The sequence below is a fragment of the Poecilia reticulata genome, chromosome 7 (genome assembly GCF_904066995.2).
Source record: "Poecilia reticulata chromosome 7, P_reticulata-male-v2, whole genome shotgun sequence".
NCBI classification, from domain to species: domain Eukaryota; kingdom Metazoa; phylum Chordata; class Actinopteri; order Cyprinodontiformes; family Poeciliidae; genus Poecilia; species Poecilia reticulata.
This window is the reverse complement of record NC_088836.1, coordinates 16,123,514-16,139,891: the sequence shown is the minus strand read 5'-3', so window position 1 is coordinate 16,139,891 and position 16,378 is coordinate 16,123,514. Positions and strand designations below refer to the sequence as shown.

The window sequence follows — 16,378 nt, the reverse complement described above, 5'->3', positions numbered from 1 at the left end:
TCAACTTACAGCATAGCTCCTCTTCAAACTTTGTGGTCCAGCCATCTGTTCTGAAATAGCTGAATAAAACTATTACATCACACTTTTACTAACATCATATGCCATATCACATTGAAGCACAATGTAACTTAATGTGTTCGTTATGTCATGATTCTAGGATATTTAGTGTAGTTACTTTCAATTCGAAAATATTGCAGATTCACTTCATAACCATAAGTACATATGCTTAGGAAAAGCAAATGCCTGGAGCAGAATGAACTGAATAACCTCCATCAGATATGAACCTTTGTCGCCCCCTAGAGGCGCTGATCCCGATTGAAGGACATAAAAAAAAAGACAAATATGGATTTGTTTTCTTTATTCTTCATTTTTGATGTCACAATGTAACAGACTTTACTGTTTTTAGAAAATGACATTTACACAAAATTAACAATTGAGTGTTTTAAAATGTACTTGAAGTCAAAAAGTTAAATAGTATATTATTTACATGTTTTTTTCTTAACGGGTTTGAAGGAGGCCAAGTGAATACATTCATTTATGACAAAAACAAAAAACAAAAACAAAAAACACTCGACCATATGCAAAAGATTGGAAAGAACTCAGTGGAAAAATGTTTCTGGACCTGAGACTGCAAAACCATTCAAGGCAAACTTAAATTGTAACTTGTTTTTTGCGTAGAAAAATTTTAAATAAATAGTTTTATTTCTGTTTGTGTATCTTTTAAGGCCAAAGGAATCTGTAAACGCGTAGGCAACATCTGGTGCATCAAGTTCTATGGACATTATGGCAGTTAATGCTAGGCATAACAGCTTTAGTAGAGTTTGAATTACATTTACAATAAGTATGCAAGCATTAACTCTATCCACAGAGCCCATGCTAATGACAGAGTACTTCCAGGTTGTTTCTGATATGTGGATTAGGAATGAGATATTTTTTATCACAATGTGCAAATATTTAACTGAGTTCTGTTGCTCAAACTTAGAATACACACCCTACGAGCAAATTATATATATATATATATTATTTTTTAATTAGAGCTTTATAAATTTCAATCAAGCTATATTCACTCATTAAAGTTACACACTTTGGCCAGCAAACAATTATATCAAGATTTGCTTACCTTGATATAATTTTCATTGTTTCTAGAACATTTCCTCAGCTAAAAAGCAGCTTAGAAAGCTTAGTTTGAAATCCTTTACAAACTGGTTCCAGCTCAAAAATAATCTGTGCATTCAGTTTATTCCTTTTCCAAAGCAGGACAAAAGAAAATATTACTTGTGTATCCTGTGAAGTGCTTCAGGTATCAGGTATTCAGAAGCTTCTAGGCCTTCTGCAGTCACCTTGTTTCCCTGCTAAGACTTCAGGTGTCGCAGTGACGTCTATGGGACTATCTGAAGCAGAATTAACCTTCAAGGGGCGGCCGCAGGGGAATACAACCATCCATCTCCAGGGATTCGGGCCAGCCTTCATACTTGTTGCTGCTCTTACTGTTCTTCATACGCTATAGGAAACAAAAACAGCCAAACAGAACTGATGTCAGCATCTCAGGCCCCAACAGCAGCAGCTATAGCCTAATGGTTTCTACTCTGCTGAACCCAAATGAGTTTCCTATGTTATATGTGATTCAGTGGTTTTGTAGTAATTTATCCATGTTATTATTTTATATTTTAAGTGAGATCTTACGCAATATGACCACAAAATGGAAACAGCTTTGACAACACATAACCATCACATTAGCTGCAGATGCTCTCTGCTGTCTTTAATATTTTTCAGTCTTTAATGAAACTAGTACTTCAATATCTACACAATTTCATTTCAAAGCTGGCTAATGGTTTCATGGCAAACATTTTCACTGCTTCTACATTAATCATTTAAACTTCCACAATGCTTTTATTGTGCTGCTGAGAAGCTTAGCTGTACTAATGACAATCTTACTAATGTTGGGCTTTTTAACAGCATAGCCAAGCGATTTTTCTTCAGGCGGATATGATGACAAAACGTCAGTGATGGTTAAAAACAAAACTTTAAATAATTGTGTTTAATTTGTGTTTTTTTTTCCTAATCCATACAGAAAAAAAAATCTAAATATATGTTTAGATAAATGCATTTGGATAAAGCTGCAGAGAAATCATATCATTTTTGAAAACATGGTTATGGGATTATTCTGCCTTGTTGTTTGACATATGTTCTTTTTTATCAGAAATAGTTGAACGTATTTAAATTGGTTGGTTTCCCGGCAGGAGCAGGCTTTTAAGCACAGCCCATAAATTAAAAAAAAAGAGAGACTGAGGGTAGGAGTCAATACAAAAGCTTAATGTTAGCCTGCTTTATCCCTTCTAAAACCAGTTTTGATGCGTGTTTGGTTCCACTGCCTCCTGTGTCTCCTTTAACTATCTAGGAATTGGTTTCAGGTGAAGTTGAACAAGTTCCCCCCCCTTTATTGTTTTTCCACTTTGTGTGACACAGCAGTACCAACGGCTGCAAAACAGACCCTCAGTATCATGCCACCATCACCGTGCTCAATCATTAGAAAGATGTTTAGGTCTGAGGCATCACTTTGATTCCTCCAAATATATTTTATGGCAACTTTGTCCAAATAGCTCAAACTTTGGCTCCTCTGACCATAAGGCATTCTCCAGAAGGAGTTTGGCTACTTTATCAATCAAGTTCAATCAATCAAGTTCTTGTTTGCTTCTGGTTCTGGGGATGCAGAGCAGACCAGAACCAAAACGAACATGGCTGCGTGTTCCAACAGGACAATGATCCCAAACACACATCAGAACTGAAAACTTCTAGAACGGCTCCGGCCTGAGGTCTATTTAAAATTTATAGAGTATGCTTAAAGGCCTGATCTGTGCCAGGAAGACGATGCATCAGAACTACGTTGAAAGATTGTTCATGGTCATGAAAGCTATATGGGTTTTTTGCAGCTAGCTAAATTACATTTACCCAAAGATTATATATATAAATAACAGAGAATAATAATTCACAATTCAAACTTGTGCAACTATTTTTTTATTTTAAATGATGAAGGTTTAATAGCAATTTCAGTGAGAGTGAAGTATTTTATTCCTACCTAAAGTGAGAATAATTAAACTTCTTATTGGTTACTTTATATAATTTTTTAATACAACCACTGCAGTGGAGATGAAACCATCCAGAAACAACTAAAAACAAAAGTCGCAATAGACGGTGAATAAAAAACTAAATTAGGCCAACTTAACCAAAATCATTAAAATAATTTGTCTCATAAAGTAAAGCTATTGGCAAATGTAGCACACAGATGGAGCACAGGAGAATGCCGCAGCAGGTCTTTACCAACATCCTGTGCATCAGACTGATAGAGTCAGCTCATACCTGCTCGAAGGGGCTCTTGTTCTCGATGCCCTTGGCTCCAACAAATACCCAGCTGTCTCTGAAGGCCAGCTCCTTCACAGCTGTACTACCAAGCTCCTCAAACAAACGTCTAGACTCATCATTCAGTCTGCCAAGACAAAGAAAAAAAACAAATTGTTAGAGAACTGTATATGACATGCAAATCAGTACACAGACTAAATGACACACCATTTAAATCTTTTGATGTTTTACAGCTCATGCATTGGTGTTTTTCCTTTATTTGCACTGGAAATACCAAGTATGTGAATCAGCTGAACAAGATTATTACAAATAAAGCAGCATCATTTACAATATAAATGCATCATTGTTGGTCACCAATTTTGCATTTCGTAACCAGCAATGCATAATTGGCTACTCATCCAGTTCTATCAAACAACATGTTCTACATAAAACTAAAATTTTGAGGGGACAACAAATAAATAAGCAGAGTTCTCATACCAAGCTAATCACACATCCTTGATTCTTACTTTGTAGCAGCATCGTCAAAGGAAGCAACAAACACAAGTGTTCCTTCGTGAAGGGGCCGCAGAAACTTCAACAAGTTGGATACATCTGAAAAGAAGAGTTAGATAAACTGTGAGTTTCACTTCATGGGTCTTGTGTGCCACTAGGACTGGAATACAGATTAAGCACCATTTCATTACCTCCTGCCCACATGTCAAAGGTTCTAGTCTCCAATAGTTCGCCTGTCACCCCTAAACCAAAGAAACAAAGTGTTAAAACTTTACTGCAATCAATAGTTAAAATAAATATAACAGTTTGTCATAAGTTGAAGATGAGTCTCTCACCGTTCACCAAAGCTATATTAAGTCCTCTACCAACGTTGTTCTTCACACTGCTCACTAATCTGAGAGAGACAGAGACACAAGTCTTTAATATAAACTTACAGTGCGTAGCAGAAGTGTTTCTCTTCCTTGAACTTGTACACATTTTGTCACAATATAATGTGTAAACAGACACATTTTTCTTAGAAATGTAAGTGGTCGAAAAACAAAAATGTCAGCATAGTTGTGAGTATAAATGTGAGATTGAATCCCCTAAAAAAATTCAGTTCACTGCTTTCAGAAGTCAGCTAATCTACGTATCAAGTCTGCATGTGTGTAATATAATCTGAATATGAATCCAGCAGTTCTGTGAAAGCCTCAGAGGTTTGTTAGTGAACAAACAGCATAGTGAAAACCAAGGAACACAGCAGACAGGTCAGAGTCTGAAGCAGTTTAGCACACAATACTGTTCAATCTATCACCAAAAATACATTAAATACTGCACAAATGAAAACCTACTTAGGGGTAGTTCAGATAAGGAAGGACGGGGAAGTTGTCCAGAGTTCATTCAAGTATGAAGGGAGCTAAATGTTTGGTAATCCTGGATAAAAGTCTGTTAGAGATTTTAAAACAGGCAGCAGAACAACAACTCCAAATATGCAGCCACAGCTACAAGGAAACAGTTTGGATTAGGAATGTCCAAACATCAGAAAGGTGAGCTTTCTATTTATAACAACATTTCTGAAATTATGCCAAACTTTCCTTCCACTGTGTGTGGATCTATTACTTGATATCACAACAAACTACACTAAAGTTAATGTTCTAATGTGGGAATTTATGAAAATGTCTAAGTATCAGGACTTTAGCAAGGCACAATTCTGCACCTATTTACACTACATTACACACTAACAAGACACCAGTGCAAAGGAAAGGCCTAACAAGACAAAAAATAAAGCACCACCAAACTAAGACAATACTTGCATCAAGCTCCCCTGAGATACTTGGAGGTCTTGTTAGGAAAGCAAAGAAGAAAAAGAAAAACATAACAGAGTGAAACGGAATGAATGAAAAGGGGGCAGCAGGGGAGATAAAGATGTAAACGAGGAGAAGAGAAGTTCACAGTGCCAAATCTCACATCTTGTCCTCTAAGCAGATTTTGGGGCCAATGACGTTTGCAGCTCCAGACACCAGACGGAAAGCCAAATGCTTTGAAGGACAGGGTGCTGAAAGTCCACATTTGTACCTCCGAGGACGTGGTTCAGCTGAAATAGATGATATACAAGTCAACAATAGTTAAATCACAAACTAACAGAGCATCGGTGCGTACTTTGTCTGTCATACTTACATTGGGTTGGCTCCTCCTTTGTGCCTGGAAATGTAAACAGGTCTTCAGATTACATTAAATAGTATCCAAAATAAAACACTTGATTTGATTTTGCTATGTAGTAACCCTGATCCTTCATGTACATCTAATGTTCATCAGAGAAGCCGATTAATCTTTTTTTTTTCTTTTTTACCAATGGGTTTATCTTTAGTGACTAAAATTTCAGACATGGAAGATAAAACCCATTATGATGCTTTCAGCTTGGTTTTTCTGTTTAATCAAACAAAAAATTGAAATCTAACATAAAAAACATCTATAAAAATCTGAAAGTTCTCTTTGATATTTCTGCTTAAACCCACAAAATAAGTGAAGATAACTCATTTTACCAGTGAAGATGCTTCGCACAGATAAACTGCCGTCTCCTCCAAATAATGCGCTTGCGAGCAGCCAGGTGAAGCCCACCAGGAGCAGAACCACCACGCCTCGCAGGGGGGCTGTTAACAGAATCACGACACACAAGTTCAGGCAAAAGACACGTCAGACAAAACTCTCTGAAGACTTACGACTCACCTGTCAATCTCATGATTCACCGTCTCATAGACCTGTAGACAGGACAAACAAGAGGTTAGAGTCAGGCACGTTGAGGGAATTTAATATATGTAATAGGGTTCAATTTTAACTATAGTTCAAATCAAAATTGGTTTCTTCAAATTAATTTTTTAGTCAGAGTTATTTTCTCCTGACTTTTATTACTATACAAGTTGATGCTACAGTTGATAGTTACCATGACAATGCTCACCGTAGACTATTACTGGTTAGCAACCAGTAGTAGTCAACTTTGTGTTTTCTTTACAAGTAGTAAAAAGTAATTATATGCAGGGCTTCATGTGCATTTTGCCATGTTCTGTGTATGGTTTAACTGTTCTCATAGTTAAAAGGTTGTTTATTTCAGCTGTCTTTAATTTTATAACTTAACTGTTCTGTCATTTGTTCATTTGTATCTGTACGATTGTTGAAATCTGTTTTTCTTTCAGCTGCAAAACATTTGAGGGCTCCTTCCAAAATATTGTTCATAAGAAAACAAGAGAATGCCATAGTTTCTTCTTTTCAAAGTCTGCCTTGCTGGATTTGCTCCTCTGCTAATGGTTGTTGTCATCCATTTCAACAGGTCTTCAAATGTTTATGTATACTCTTACTGCATTTTCTACAACACATAGTTAATTTTAATTTTCCCAGTCACTGCACTTACAAAAACAGATCTTAAAAATAATCCAGGAAAAAGCTTTACTTGCATTAAAGCAATCAGAACTGCTTACCACTGCTGAGTAACTTTTTACAAGTTCTCACTGGTATTTTTCATCATTTCTCTTGTGTGATGAGCTTCCAGTTTTTGAAGTTGAAATTATATATATAGAAATTTGCTTAAATTTGAATCTACAAGGGTATGAAGAATTTTGACTGTAACTGTAGTGTTTTAAAGTATTTCATCAGATGATCAAGAGAAAAATGGCGGTTTTTTTTTAGTATTGCTTGGGGAATTACAAATTTACATAAATCTGCAATGCATGTCAAGAGGAAAGAATGTGGGTCCTAAAAATTCAGCATCGTCTTACTCTTACAAATATATGCACAGACCCTAGTCAAGAATGTTTGTCTGAATGTCTATGAAAGATTCCTTTGTTTGATTTACTTGTTTGATTAACAATCATATTTAAATGATTACAAAATGTCAGCGTTAATGCTTTAATAAGTGGCAGGCTTGTTGAAACAGAATCAAAAACTATTTTCTCTAAAACACACTTGATAATCAGATTAAGATTTAGTTTAGCTTTTTATTTGTAAAAAAAATCTGTAGATTTTTGAAGTCTTAAGTTAATGTTTTTAATTTTGCATAGTTTGTGGGCAAATTCCTCAGGTGATCAGTATGATCACCTTTGTGTGACTCGTAGCTCACCAACATGGAGTATCACAGTATTTTATGTAGACTGTACATAAATTACTTTCCACTGCTTAGTTGTGATGGATGTTATTAAACTAGAGAGCTATTTTAGTGACAGACTCCTGCATCCTTAATGCACATAGGGGGTGTTATCGAGATCCATACTCCCAATACACTCTATATCAACCAAGCTCCCATTAAAATTAAGTATTTATGTCCCTGCTGGTATTTGGAGAGTTTCAGGTCACACACCTGACTTAAACAAATGGGTGATGGCAGCTTTCTGCAGCACTTTATGCCATGCATAGTATTTGAATCGGGTGTGACGAAGGGGAGACAACAAAAACATGAAGGACAGTGGGACTTGAGGACTGAAAAAATAGCTTTAAATCATGTCCTACTGGTCTCAAGCAAGTCCGGATGTTTGAAAGCAGTTAGATTTCTCAAACTATTAAGTAGTTTGTAAACTTTCTAATAAGAGACATTGGTAAAGAATTTTTCAAATTCCCTCATGTTGAGTTTTAATCCAAAGTTGGTATGGTCAGATTAATGATGCTGTTGAAATAACAGAAAGGTCCCTTGAAGTCAAAATTCCTAGCTGAAAAGTTTGAGCACTTTAAGAGTTACTGACTTCACCTTCAAATAAATCTGTATTTTTTACATGAATAAATTAATTAAGCAAAATATATAGTCTCCACCCTCACAGATGGCGTCAATGAATATGGTGTAAAAGAATGTTTACACCATAAATTACATTTTGAGTGTGTAATAAGTCTAAATTATAATTTAACCTTTTTAAACTGAATGAAATAAACTGACTTTTCAGTTATCTTCTCTTTTCTTTACATATAACTTTCTGAAGGCATTAGATGCATTTCTGTGAAATGGTTAAGATTTCTTTTGGCTGGTAGCTATATAGCTGCTGAAATTATAATAAGTCTGCTACAAGTAAACGTATGTTGATATATATATCCAGACAAACAGAAACGGACGCGTAAGTCATATACCTAGTTTCTCGTATTCATAGCTTAAATTAAAATAGCAAATCTTACCTACTTTATCTAGTCCTAAAGTGAGCGAGCGTTGACTTAAGCTCGTCTCCTTTGATGGGACACAGCCGCACAAATTAATCAGTCACTGCCCTTTGCGCCGGACTTTCAATGTTTTCTGCGCAGTTTATTCATTGAGACGGCTTAACAGGCATATTCTAGACTAAAGAAACCGAAGTCCAAAATCCCAATCTGCGTTTTATGATGAGCGCTGTCAGCAAGACGAGGAAAAACTGATTATTTTCATCCTGTTATCACTTCCGGATGTGCCCACATCCAGTCGGTATGCATTGAGCATGCGCAAAACTGCTCACGTGGGTATTACATTATCTCTATTTTTATTTAGCTTTTTATTTATTTTCAAGCTGTCTTTAAAAATGTTAAAATAAATGTATTTTGTTTTTTTTAAATTAAAACAATTAATAAGAGCGAATATAAAAAACATATTAGACACTTGCACTCGCACGCGACGGCTGCTTCCTCATAATCAAGATGGCTGCTCACAGTGCTGTGCTTTCTGTCTCCAGGATTATAAATCCTCTCTGGGGTCGACACTTGGGAAATACAGTTAAAGTAAGACGAAACAAGCTTGATTTGTTGTATCATTCTGTAATTTTAGCCTAAGGCTGCAGTTACTGTTTGTATTTTTGTACTAGACACAAGGTCAAATAATATAACATCAGTGCCACCTTGTGAGTATTATTGGGGTTCACTCAAAAATCTCGTATTGTTAAACTTTTCAGGTATTTGGAACAAATTTGACAAGTCACCGGACTAAAACACTTCATGTTGTGAGTATTTGAGACTGTCCTTGCAGAAGCAGAATTAAATCTTAGTAGTTGTTTTTTCTTTTTTTTTTTTTTACTCGACTCAATACAAAATGCCTAAAACACTACTGCTCTCTGATTTCTGTCAGTAAGCCATACTGCATTTTCTCTTTCTATGGGATCATGGGAGTGTCAAAATGTCCTGTGTTCATTTCTCACATTTTTGGTTTTAATCAGTTGTTGTATGTCACAATCAAACTGATGATTATTCTCCCTTCCTTATCTTTCTTCTTTATCAACAGAGCGACAACATTGTAAGTAGCTGACTTTTGATTTAGCCTGCTTTGGGTTAAAATGCATGACTGGACTTATGTTTGTTTGTTGGAAGGAATGCATCAATTTATCAGTCCAAGACTGGGATCATCTGATTTTCCTAGCCAGTCACGCTGAGTAATCACAAAGGCATTTTACTCCTTTACATTAAATGCATTAAATTAAAACCATCCATCATTTTGTTTATAAACACATCTACTAGGTGCTTGCATGTTGGTTCAATTTCTAAAAGTAAAAAAAATGTTGGCCACATACATTGATGCATAAATCTGGATAATCTTTTTATTCTTTAATTTTTAGTCAGATTCTGAATTGCTTCCTGTATAAAATAAGTTTCATAATTTTGTTTGTTCTATTGCATGTGTAGCACTCTTTTTGGGGCGGGATGGGAGCTTAGATCTCAAACCTGCTGGGTAAAACCTGATTGGTGTCTCTCCATTCTTCATGCAACTGTACTGTATGTTTAAGAACATTTGCAATACATGGAAGATGATCAGTTTGTATCACATGAGGTGTTCAAGTAATTCATTAAATGTGCGCTTAAATAAAAAAAAAATTCATAACTATTCTAATAGTTATTCCAGTTGTGCCAGATTGATATTAAAATACTTTACACCAACGTTAACGGTAAAAAAAACAGTTTTTTTCCTTTGTACCTGTTGGGTATTTTAACCTGTACATATAAAGAACCACAGAGTATTATCTCTTCAGCTTTTGCAAAGAGGGAGAGTCTCAGTGGTGCCTCAGGACAACTCCAACTTGTCCCCCTGCAACAGCCAGCTTTCACTGAAAGCGGGATGAGGGTCGGTCATAAAACAGAAACTTAAAGATAAGGGGTAGAGCGGTTTCTCTGAACTAGCTGAAACCGGTTTCTCCAAGAACGGGATGGTCCATCTCACCTTGTTTCCAACTTAGAGTAGAGACACAAATGTATTCATGAGATAGCACTTTGCAAAACTCTGACAGTGCCTTATTGCAAACAATTGCTACCTTTATGGTGTTTTAGTTCACTGTTGCATCACAGCTGACTTTCTTGTCAGGATTGTTTGAAGTTCTCAGTTCACAATAGTGAGCAGTAGTAAATGGATCTTTTTGAGCTAGATAAGATACCTTCTATATATTTCATAAATTTTTCACAAGTTTTCATAAAACTTGTGGCTATTTATGTTGCAAATAAAACATCTCTTTTGTGGTTATGTGTGACCAACATGACAAAACTATCTAAAGACAATTTTCAGAATAAAATCTAGACCACAATTTCTCAGTGCGAAATATAGCTCTCAGAGAAACACTTTAAACTACTAATAAAAATATGTAAGGATCAACTTGAATGTATTCAGCTTGAGTCATTAGTTTTAGAACCGCTTTTTAAAAAACTTTTGTTAAAATACTTTATAGCTCAAAATAAGGCAGATTTGAGGAACGATTGAGAATCTATGAATAGCAACTTTTTTTTTCTTTCCACGGATTTTCGGTTGGATTTAGGTCTAAACTTTGATTGGGCCATGTGTTTTGATCTAAACCATTTCATTATAGTTCAGCCAGCAAACAGTTAATTACAGCAATCTAATTGACTAGAAATGAAGGTATGATTCCTTTTTCCTGAGTCAATATACTCTTAGAGGTACAGTGGAATGTTTAGATCAAAATATATTTACCTTAAAATGTCCTAGTCAAAGTCCAGACCTAAATCCAATTGCGAATGTAATTTTATACTTGAAAGTTGAAAGTTCATCCTGTCCAATAGAATCAACATTTAATACTCAAGACTCAACATTTAACCAACGTCAGACTACTTAGCCCAGCACAAAAACTGTATTTTAAATGAAAAGTTAAATTACAGCACTTTGTAAATTATTTAACAATTTAAACATGTTTGGCATTTATGAATGCTTGCTTCATTTTTTATCAATTAGTGTATTACTAAAGTGCACAGCCTTTCAACTCCTTTGTAGCCTATTAATTCAAGTTAGCAAAAATAGCAGGATTCCTGTTATGTTAAAATAGTTAATATGGGGTTTAATGGTGGTATTTTCAGCCACCTCCTGCAAAGTACGGAGGTCGACACACCGTGACGCTGATACCTGGGGATGGAATCGGTCCAGAGCTTCTGAGTCACGTTAGAGAGGTTTTCAGGTTAGTTCCCTCAGAGCTAAATCCTGATTAGACTCGACTATAAAAAGATGACGACCCCCTTCATCACTGGTAATCACGCCTGTAGGTTCAGCTGTGTGCCTGTGGACTTTGAGGTCGTGCATGTCAACTCAGCGCTGGAGGCCGAGGACGATATCGATAACGCCATTACCGCCATCCGCCGAAATGGAGTTGCTATTAAAGGTAAGCTAAGCTGCGTCTTTTAGCCTCATTCAGACTGTAAAAATGCGAGGGGAGGGAGGGTAACACGTTATTCATCATAACGCCACATTACTACAGTCTAACTTCAGAATTACCCAACCCTCCTGTTAGGTAACATAGAGACCAAACATACCATGCCGCCATCTGTGAAATCCAGAAATAATCTCCTACGGTAGGTGTGGATAAAATATTTAGCTCCCTTGATAAATGCCCTGTTTTGTCAGATGGTTCACCTTTCTAACTTAATTTGGTCCCCTGCGTGCGCTCGGGTCGATCATTTTTCTCCTTCAACAGCACAAGCTTGGATCTGTATGCCAACGTGATGCACTGCCAGTCCCTCCCTGGAGTCCAAACTCGGCACAAGAACATCGACATCATGATCATCAGGGAGAACACAGAAGGAGAATACAGCAGTCTGGAACACGAGGTCAGACTGGGAGAAATAAATCAGTGCTCTGCTGCTGTTGCTTTGTTGGACTTCTACTTTTCCTCCCACTGTTTTATAGTGTTTCTTTGGGGTTTTTTTTTTTACATAAATGCTGACATTTATGTAAGCTTAAAAATACAGAAACGGCTTGCTCAAACTCAGCTGCTGACATGAATCAATACTGACTTCATTAAACTGTCTAAACTGGTGCAGCTGTCTCAGTAAGTAGTAGATTAGGTTTGTTAGTCAGATCTAATTTAGGTGTGATGAGAAGATGAACCCTCTATTACCTCACATGTAATCATGAAAGAATCTTTATCAGCGACAGTAATATGTTGAACAGAAAAGTGGATTTTTACTTGGGAGAATCTACTGTGAGTTCAATTCTTGATTTCTTTCTACTCCATTTTTTTTCATGGTTTGATTTATTTAATTTGTTGTTTCAGCCAGATCAAGTTTCTAGGTTCTTCGTTTATGCAACTTCTTTCCACCTTTTCTACTCTGCACTATTGCTGATAATAAATGCGGCGTTGTCAGTCTGGTCGATTTGGCTGGTGTAATGTATGAGTTCTGTCGTTAAAGACTTTTAACATGTTTTGAAGGTTTAAAAAGAGGCAGAGTGTTTGCTATGACACAAGTTTGTTGAAACATCAACAGGAAAGTCGCTGTGCTTGTGGTGATTTGAACCTTAGACTTTACCCAGAAATCTTCAGCATATTGGCACATTGTAGAGTCATGGCTGCCTTATTAATTTCCTCAGATCTCCATCTTGTTTTTAAGGTGTCATTTGAAAACATTATTAGAACTGTACTGGTTATTTGTGACATAATTTATCAGTTTTTTTTGTCTTAGAGTGTGTCGGGGGTAGTGGAGTGTCTGAAGATCATCACCAGGACCAATTCCCTCCGGATTGCTGAGTATGCGTTTCAACTGGCTCGGGAGAAAGGTCGCCGCAGGGTCACTGCAGTGCATAAAGCCAATATCATGTGAGTGACAAATAGTCCAATCCTTCGTTTTTTTTATTTTTTTTTGTAAATATATTTTATTTTTGGAATATCCATCGGTTTGTTCGTCACCACAGGAAGCTTGGAGACGGCTTGTTTCTGCAGTGCTGCAGGGAAGTGGCCTCTGGATACCCTGACATCACTTTTGACAGCATGATCGTGGATAACACCACCATGCAGGTGGGAAATCTTAATGAGTGGATTTAGTGTGGGAGTTTAAAAATAAAAAAAAGTATATATTTTTTTTCTTACTGTGATTTCTTCTGCATTTCCAGCTTGTGTCCAAACCCCAACAGTTTGACGTGATGGTGATGCCTAATCTGTATGGGAACGTTGTCAGCAACGTGTGCGCCGGCCTGGTGGGAGGGCCTGGCCTTGTGCCTGGCGCTAATTATGGTCGGGACTACGCTGTGTTTGAAACAGTAAGTGACTGTAAATTAGCAGCATAGTTATGTCTGTCATTTTAAAAATATGTAAATGTTGTGTGATTGAAAAATAAATAAATAAAATATTTATTAAGAGGTTAATTTCTCTCTTTCTCTCTCTGTTGTGGATCTCAGGCTACAAGGAACACAGGGAAAAGTGTTGCAGGGAAAAACATTGCTAACCCCACTGCTATGCTGCTGGCTAGTTGCATGATGCTGGACCACCTCAAGTACGTTCTACTTGTATAGATAAAAGATATAGCATTGCCATTACATAAAGCTAATAACACTTTCTGCTTTTTTGTCTAGGCTTTACGACTATGCCAACTTGATAAGGAATGCAGTACTCACCACAATGAATGAAACTAGGGTGAGTCCACTAAAGCTGAGCATCCTGTCAAGCTGATGTAGAGTTTGCATCTTTTCTTATGAAAAGAAGTTTTATGCTGTATAATTTCTCAGTCCTGGAGATAGAAGTACAATTTTGCTTGTATAGCACCTTTTACAGATAAAAATCTCAAAGTTCTTCACAAAACACATAGGAAAATCACACAAAACACATAATCAAATTAACTCAAAAGCCTGTCTGTACAAATGTGTTTTTCAAAATGATCATTGGAATCGATACAATGTAAAAACAATGGTAGAAAATTCCACAATCAGGGAGCAGCAGCTTGAAACTACCGTTCCCCAGGGGTTTTAAATGGAGCCAACCAAAGCCTCTCATCAGCGGAGCTCCTAGCTCTGAGGCTCAAACGTGTCATGCACATTACTGGGGGGCCTGATCATGCAGAGCCCTAAAAGTTGAAGCAAAACCTTTAAACTGGAATCTAAAATGAACCAGTGAAGAGCAGCAAAGACATAAGTTACACGAGCTCCCTTTGCAGAACAGTTCAAATCCTCAATTTAAAAAAGCCTAAAATTATTTAGATCTCCAAGAATGATATATGTTTTTGTTTTAATGGGATATTGGCTGTTTGTTTACGTCGTGCTCTTTTGGTTGCAGTTGCACACAGCGGATCTGGGGGGTCAGGGCACCACATCCGAGGTGGTCCAATCCGTCATGAGGGTCATCCAGAGCAAAGGACAGCTCACTGCAGACATCTAACGCGTCTCTGTAGACGCTGCTTCAGCGGTGTGGAATCATGGGTATGGAGCCAAGCAGACTGTACAATTTGAAAAACAGGACGTCCAAATATTTCTGTTCAAATCCCTTAACAGTTAAAAAATAATAAATCACGAGTAAAGAAAATACAGTATCACTCCTGTTGGATAATAAAAACTACTGTAATTTTTTTTTCCCTAGTAGTTTTGTGTTTATGTTTTATCAGTGCATCATCGTATCAGTGCCTTCTTTTAGTTTTTTTAGTTTTTTTTACTGTTTCACACCAACTACGCATCGGAGGCAGTAATATTAACGTCTGTATCATTTGGCTGCCTTGTCTTCTCACTGCTTTCTAATACGAGTTATTTATTTTTCTTGCTAAAGTTACACAGCATCTTTCTGGAATTAACTAAAATGCTAAGTGATCATGTAAAGTCTTTTTTTTTGTTATAACAGATTGCTACTGAAATGCAATCTGTGATTTAAATAAAAATAAAAAAACTGGTTCAGCTATATGCAATATCAGAACAGACCAGACTAGATCAAGTAACTGCTGTGACTGATGAACTTTTTTCGTTGATATTTTCAACAATATTTGACAAAATCAATTAGATCAGAGTTTAACCAGACAAATGTTTTTAAAGCAGAGGCTCACAGTTACTGTATAATGTGCTATCAATAAAGAAATCTGTCTCCAATGCATCCTTTGTAAATAGGTTTGAATATAAAGCATTATTCAAAGCAGGTTGAAGTACAGTGCCTCACTACAATATAACCTCAATATGTTCACATTTTTGTCAATTACCAAAAAGAACGTAAATTGTATTTTATGGGACTTTATGAAAAAAAAAATCTCAAAATAGAACATAGTAGTGATGTGGGATGGAAAATAAGGAATTGCTTTGAATTTCTTTGCTTGCAACCCCTTAAAAAATGCTGTTTGTGTGAATTCAGACTCATCTACCATACTACATGTGAACAAAGTCAAGTACGTGTGTGCTTCAATCTCAGTATCATTCCAACTGCTCTGCAAATGTCTCAGATGTTGGCATTAGTAAACATTTAGTATCTGAAGACATTTCCCTAAAGGACCTTCATCCGCACACACAATAAAAAAAATTACAGAATTGATGCCACATTTACTTGATTATTTGTTAATGTTACAAAAACAACTTGCCTGTTTCTTCTTCCGGTTTTTTTTACTGTGCCCTTTTTTGTTGATAAATCACATTAAAGTGCAGAAAAAATAAAAAAGCATATTTATTTTTCTAGTGTACTTTACTTTTGGATGGCCAATGAAGGATGTTTATCAGAAACAATGTGGATGCAGCTCTGCAACAAGATTCTTTGCAAAAAGAGAAGTTAGACCATTAAACAGCTTATTTTTATAAGATTTATCATGTTGTTTCAAACTTTGCTCTTTTCTCCAGATGACATTTCTCCTAAGCTCACTGATCCTGCTGCTTGTTTTAAAATTTCATGCATCATTA

At 36.4% G+C, this 16,378-nt stretch overlaps 2 protein-coding genes across 4 annotated transcripts; one reads left to right on the top strand and one right to left on the bottom strand.

Moving 5' to 3' along the window:
- Positions 1-343: 343 nt before the first annotated feature.
- Positions 344-8,756, bottom strand: fam3a (FAM3 metabolism regulating signaling molecule A). Of its 2 annotated transcripts, none has more exons than XM_008413601.3 (10): positions 8,476-8,756; positions 6,055-6,086; positions 5,871-5,978; positions 5,506-5,529; positions 5,296-5,422; positions 4,185-4,243; positions 4,041-4,091; positions 3,864-3,948; positions 3,358-3,484; positions 344-1,501 (listed from the first exon to the last, which is right to left on the bottom strand). In XM_008413601.3, the coding sequence occupies exons 2-10, from the start codon at positions 6,065-6,067 to the stop codon at positions 1,403-1,405; spliced, it is 693 nt and encodes a 230-aa protein (XP_008411823.1). In that variant the 5' UTR covers positions 6,068-6,086; positions 8,476-8,756; the 3' UTR covers positions 344-1,402. The 2 variants fall into 2 exon arrangements, with proteins under 2 accessions (XP_008411823.1, XP_008411824.1); XM_008413602.3 differs by having other exon boundaries at positions 8,480-8,756.
- Positions 8,757-8,924: 168 nt separating this feature from the next.
- Positions 8,925-15,588, top strand: idh3g (isocitrate dehydrogenase (NAD(+)) 3 non-catalytic subunit gamma). Of its 2 annotated transcripts, XM_008413600.2 has the most exons (13): positions 8,925-9,045; positions 9,216-9,263; positions 9,542-9,553; positions 11,611-11,708; positions 11,794-11,909; positions 12,039-12,099; positions 12,222-12,354; positions 13,207-13,340; positions 13,436-13,538; positions 13,634-13,780; positions 13,919-14,013; positions 14,093-14,153; positions 14,790-15,588. In XM_008413600.2, exons 1-13 carry the CDS (start codon positions 8,965-8,967, stop codon positions 14,889-14,891), a joined length of 1,191 nt encoding a protein of 396 aa, XP_008411822.1. In that variant the 5' UTR covers positions 8,925-8,964; the 3' UTR covers positions 14,892-15,588. The 2 variants fall into 2 exon arrangements, with proteins under 2 accessions (XP_008411822.1, XP_081465112.1); XM_081608986.1 differs by lacking the exon at positions 9,542-9,553.
- Positions 15,589-16,378: the final 790 nt, after the last annotated feature.

Excerpts from the sequence above, each read along its gene's own strand:
- idh3g (XM_008413600.2), top strand. The coding sequence starts at position 8,965 with ATGGCTGCTCACAGTGCTGTGCTTTCTGTCTCCAGGATTATAAATCCT. Across the intron at positions 13,341-13,435 it reads GTGCATAAAGCCAATATCAT|GAAGCTTGGAGACGGCTTGT; the intron begins GTGAGTGACAAA and ends TCGTCACCACAG. Across the intron at positions 13,781-13,918 it reads ACTACGCTGTGTTTGAAACA|GCTACAAGGAACACAGGGAA; the intron begins GTAAGTGACTGT and ends TGTGGATCTCAG.
- fam3a (XM_008413601.3), bottom strand. Across the intron at positions 5,423-5,505 it reads AAAGGAGGAGCCAACCCAAT|CTGAACCACGTCCTCGGAGG; the intron begins GTAAGTATGACA and ends CATCTATTTCAG. Across the intron at positions 3,949-4,040 it reads CTTTGACATGTGGGCAGGAG|ATGTATCCAACTTGTTGAAG; the intron begins GTAATGAAATGG and ends TCTTCTTTTCAG.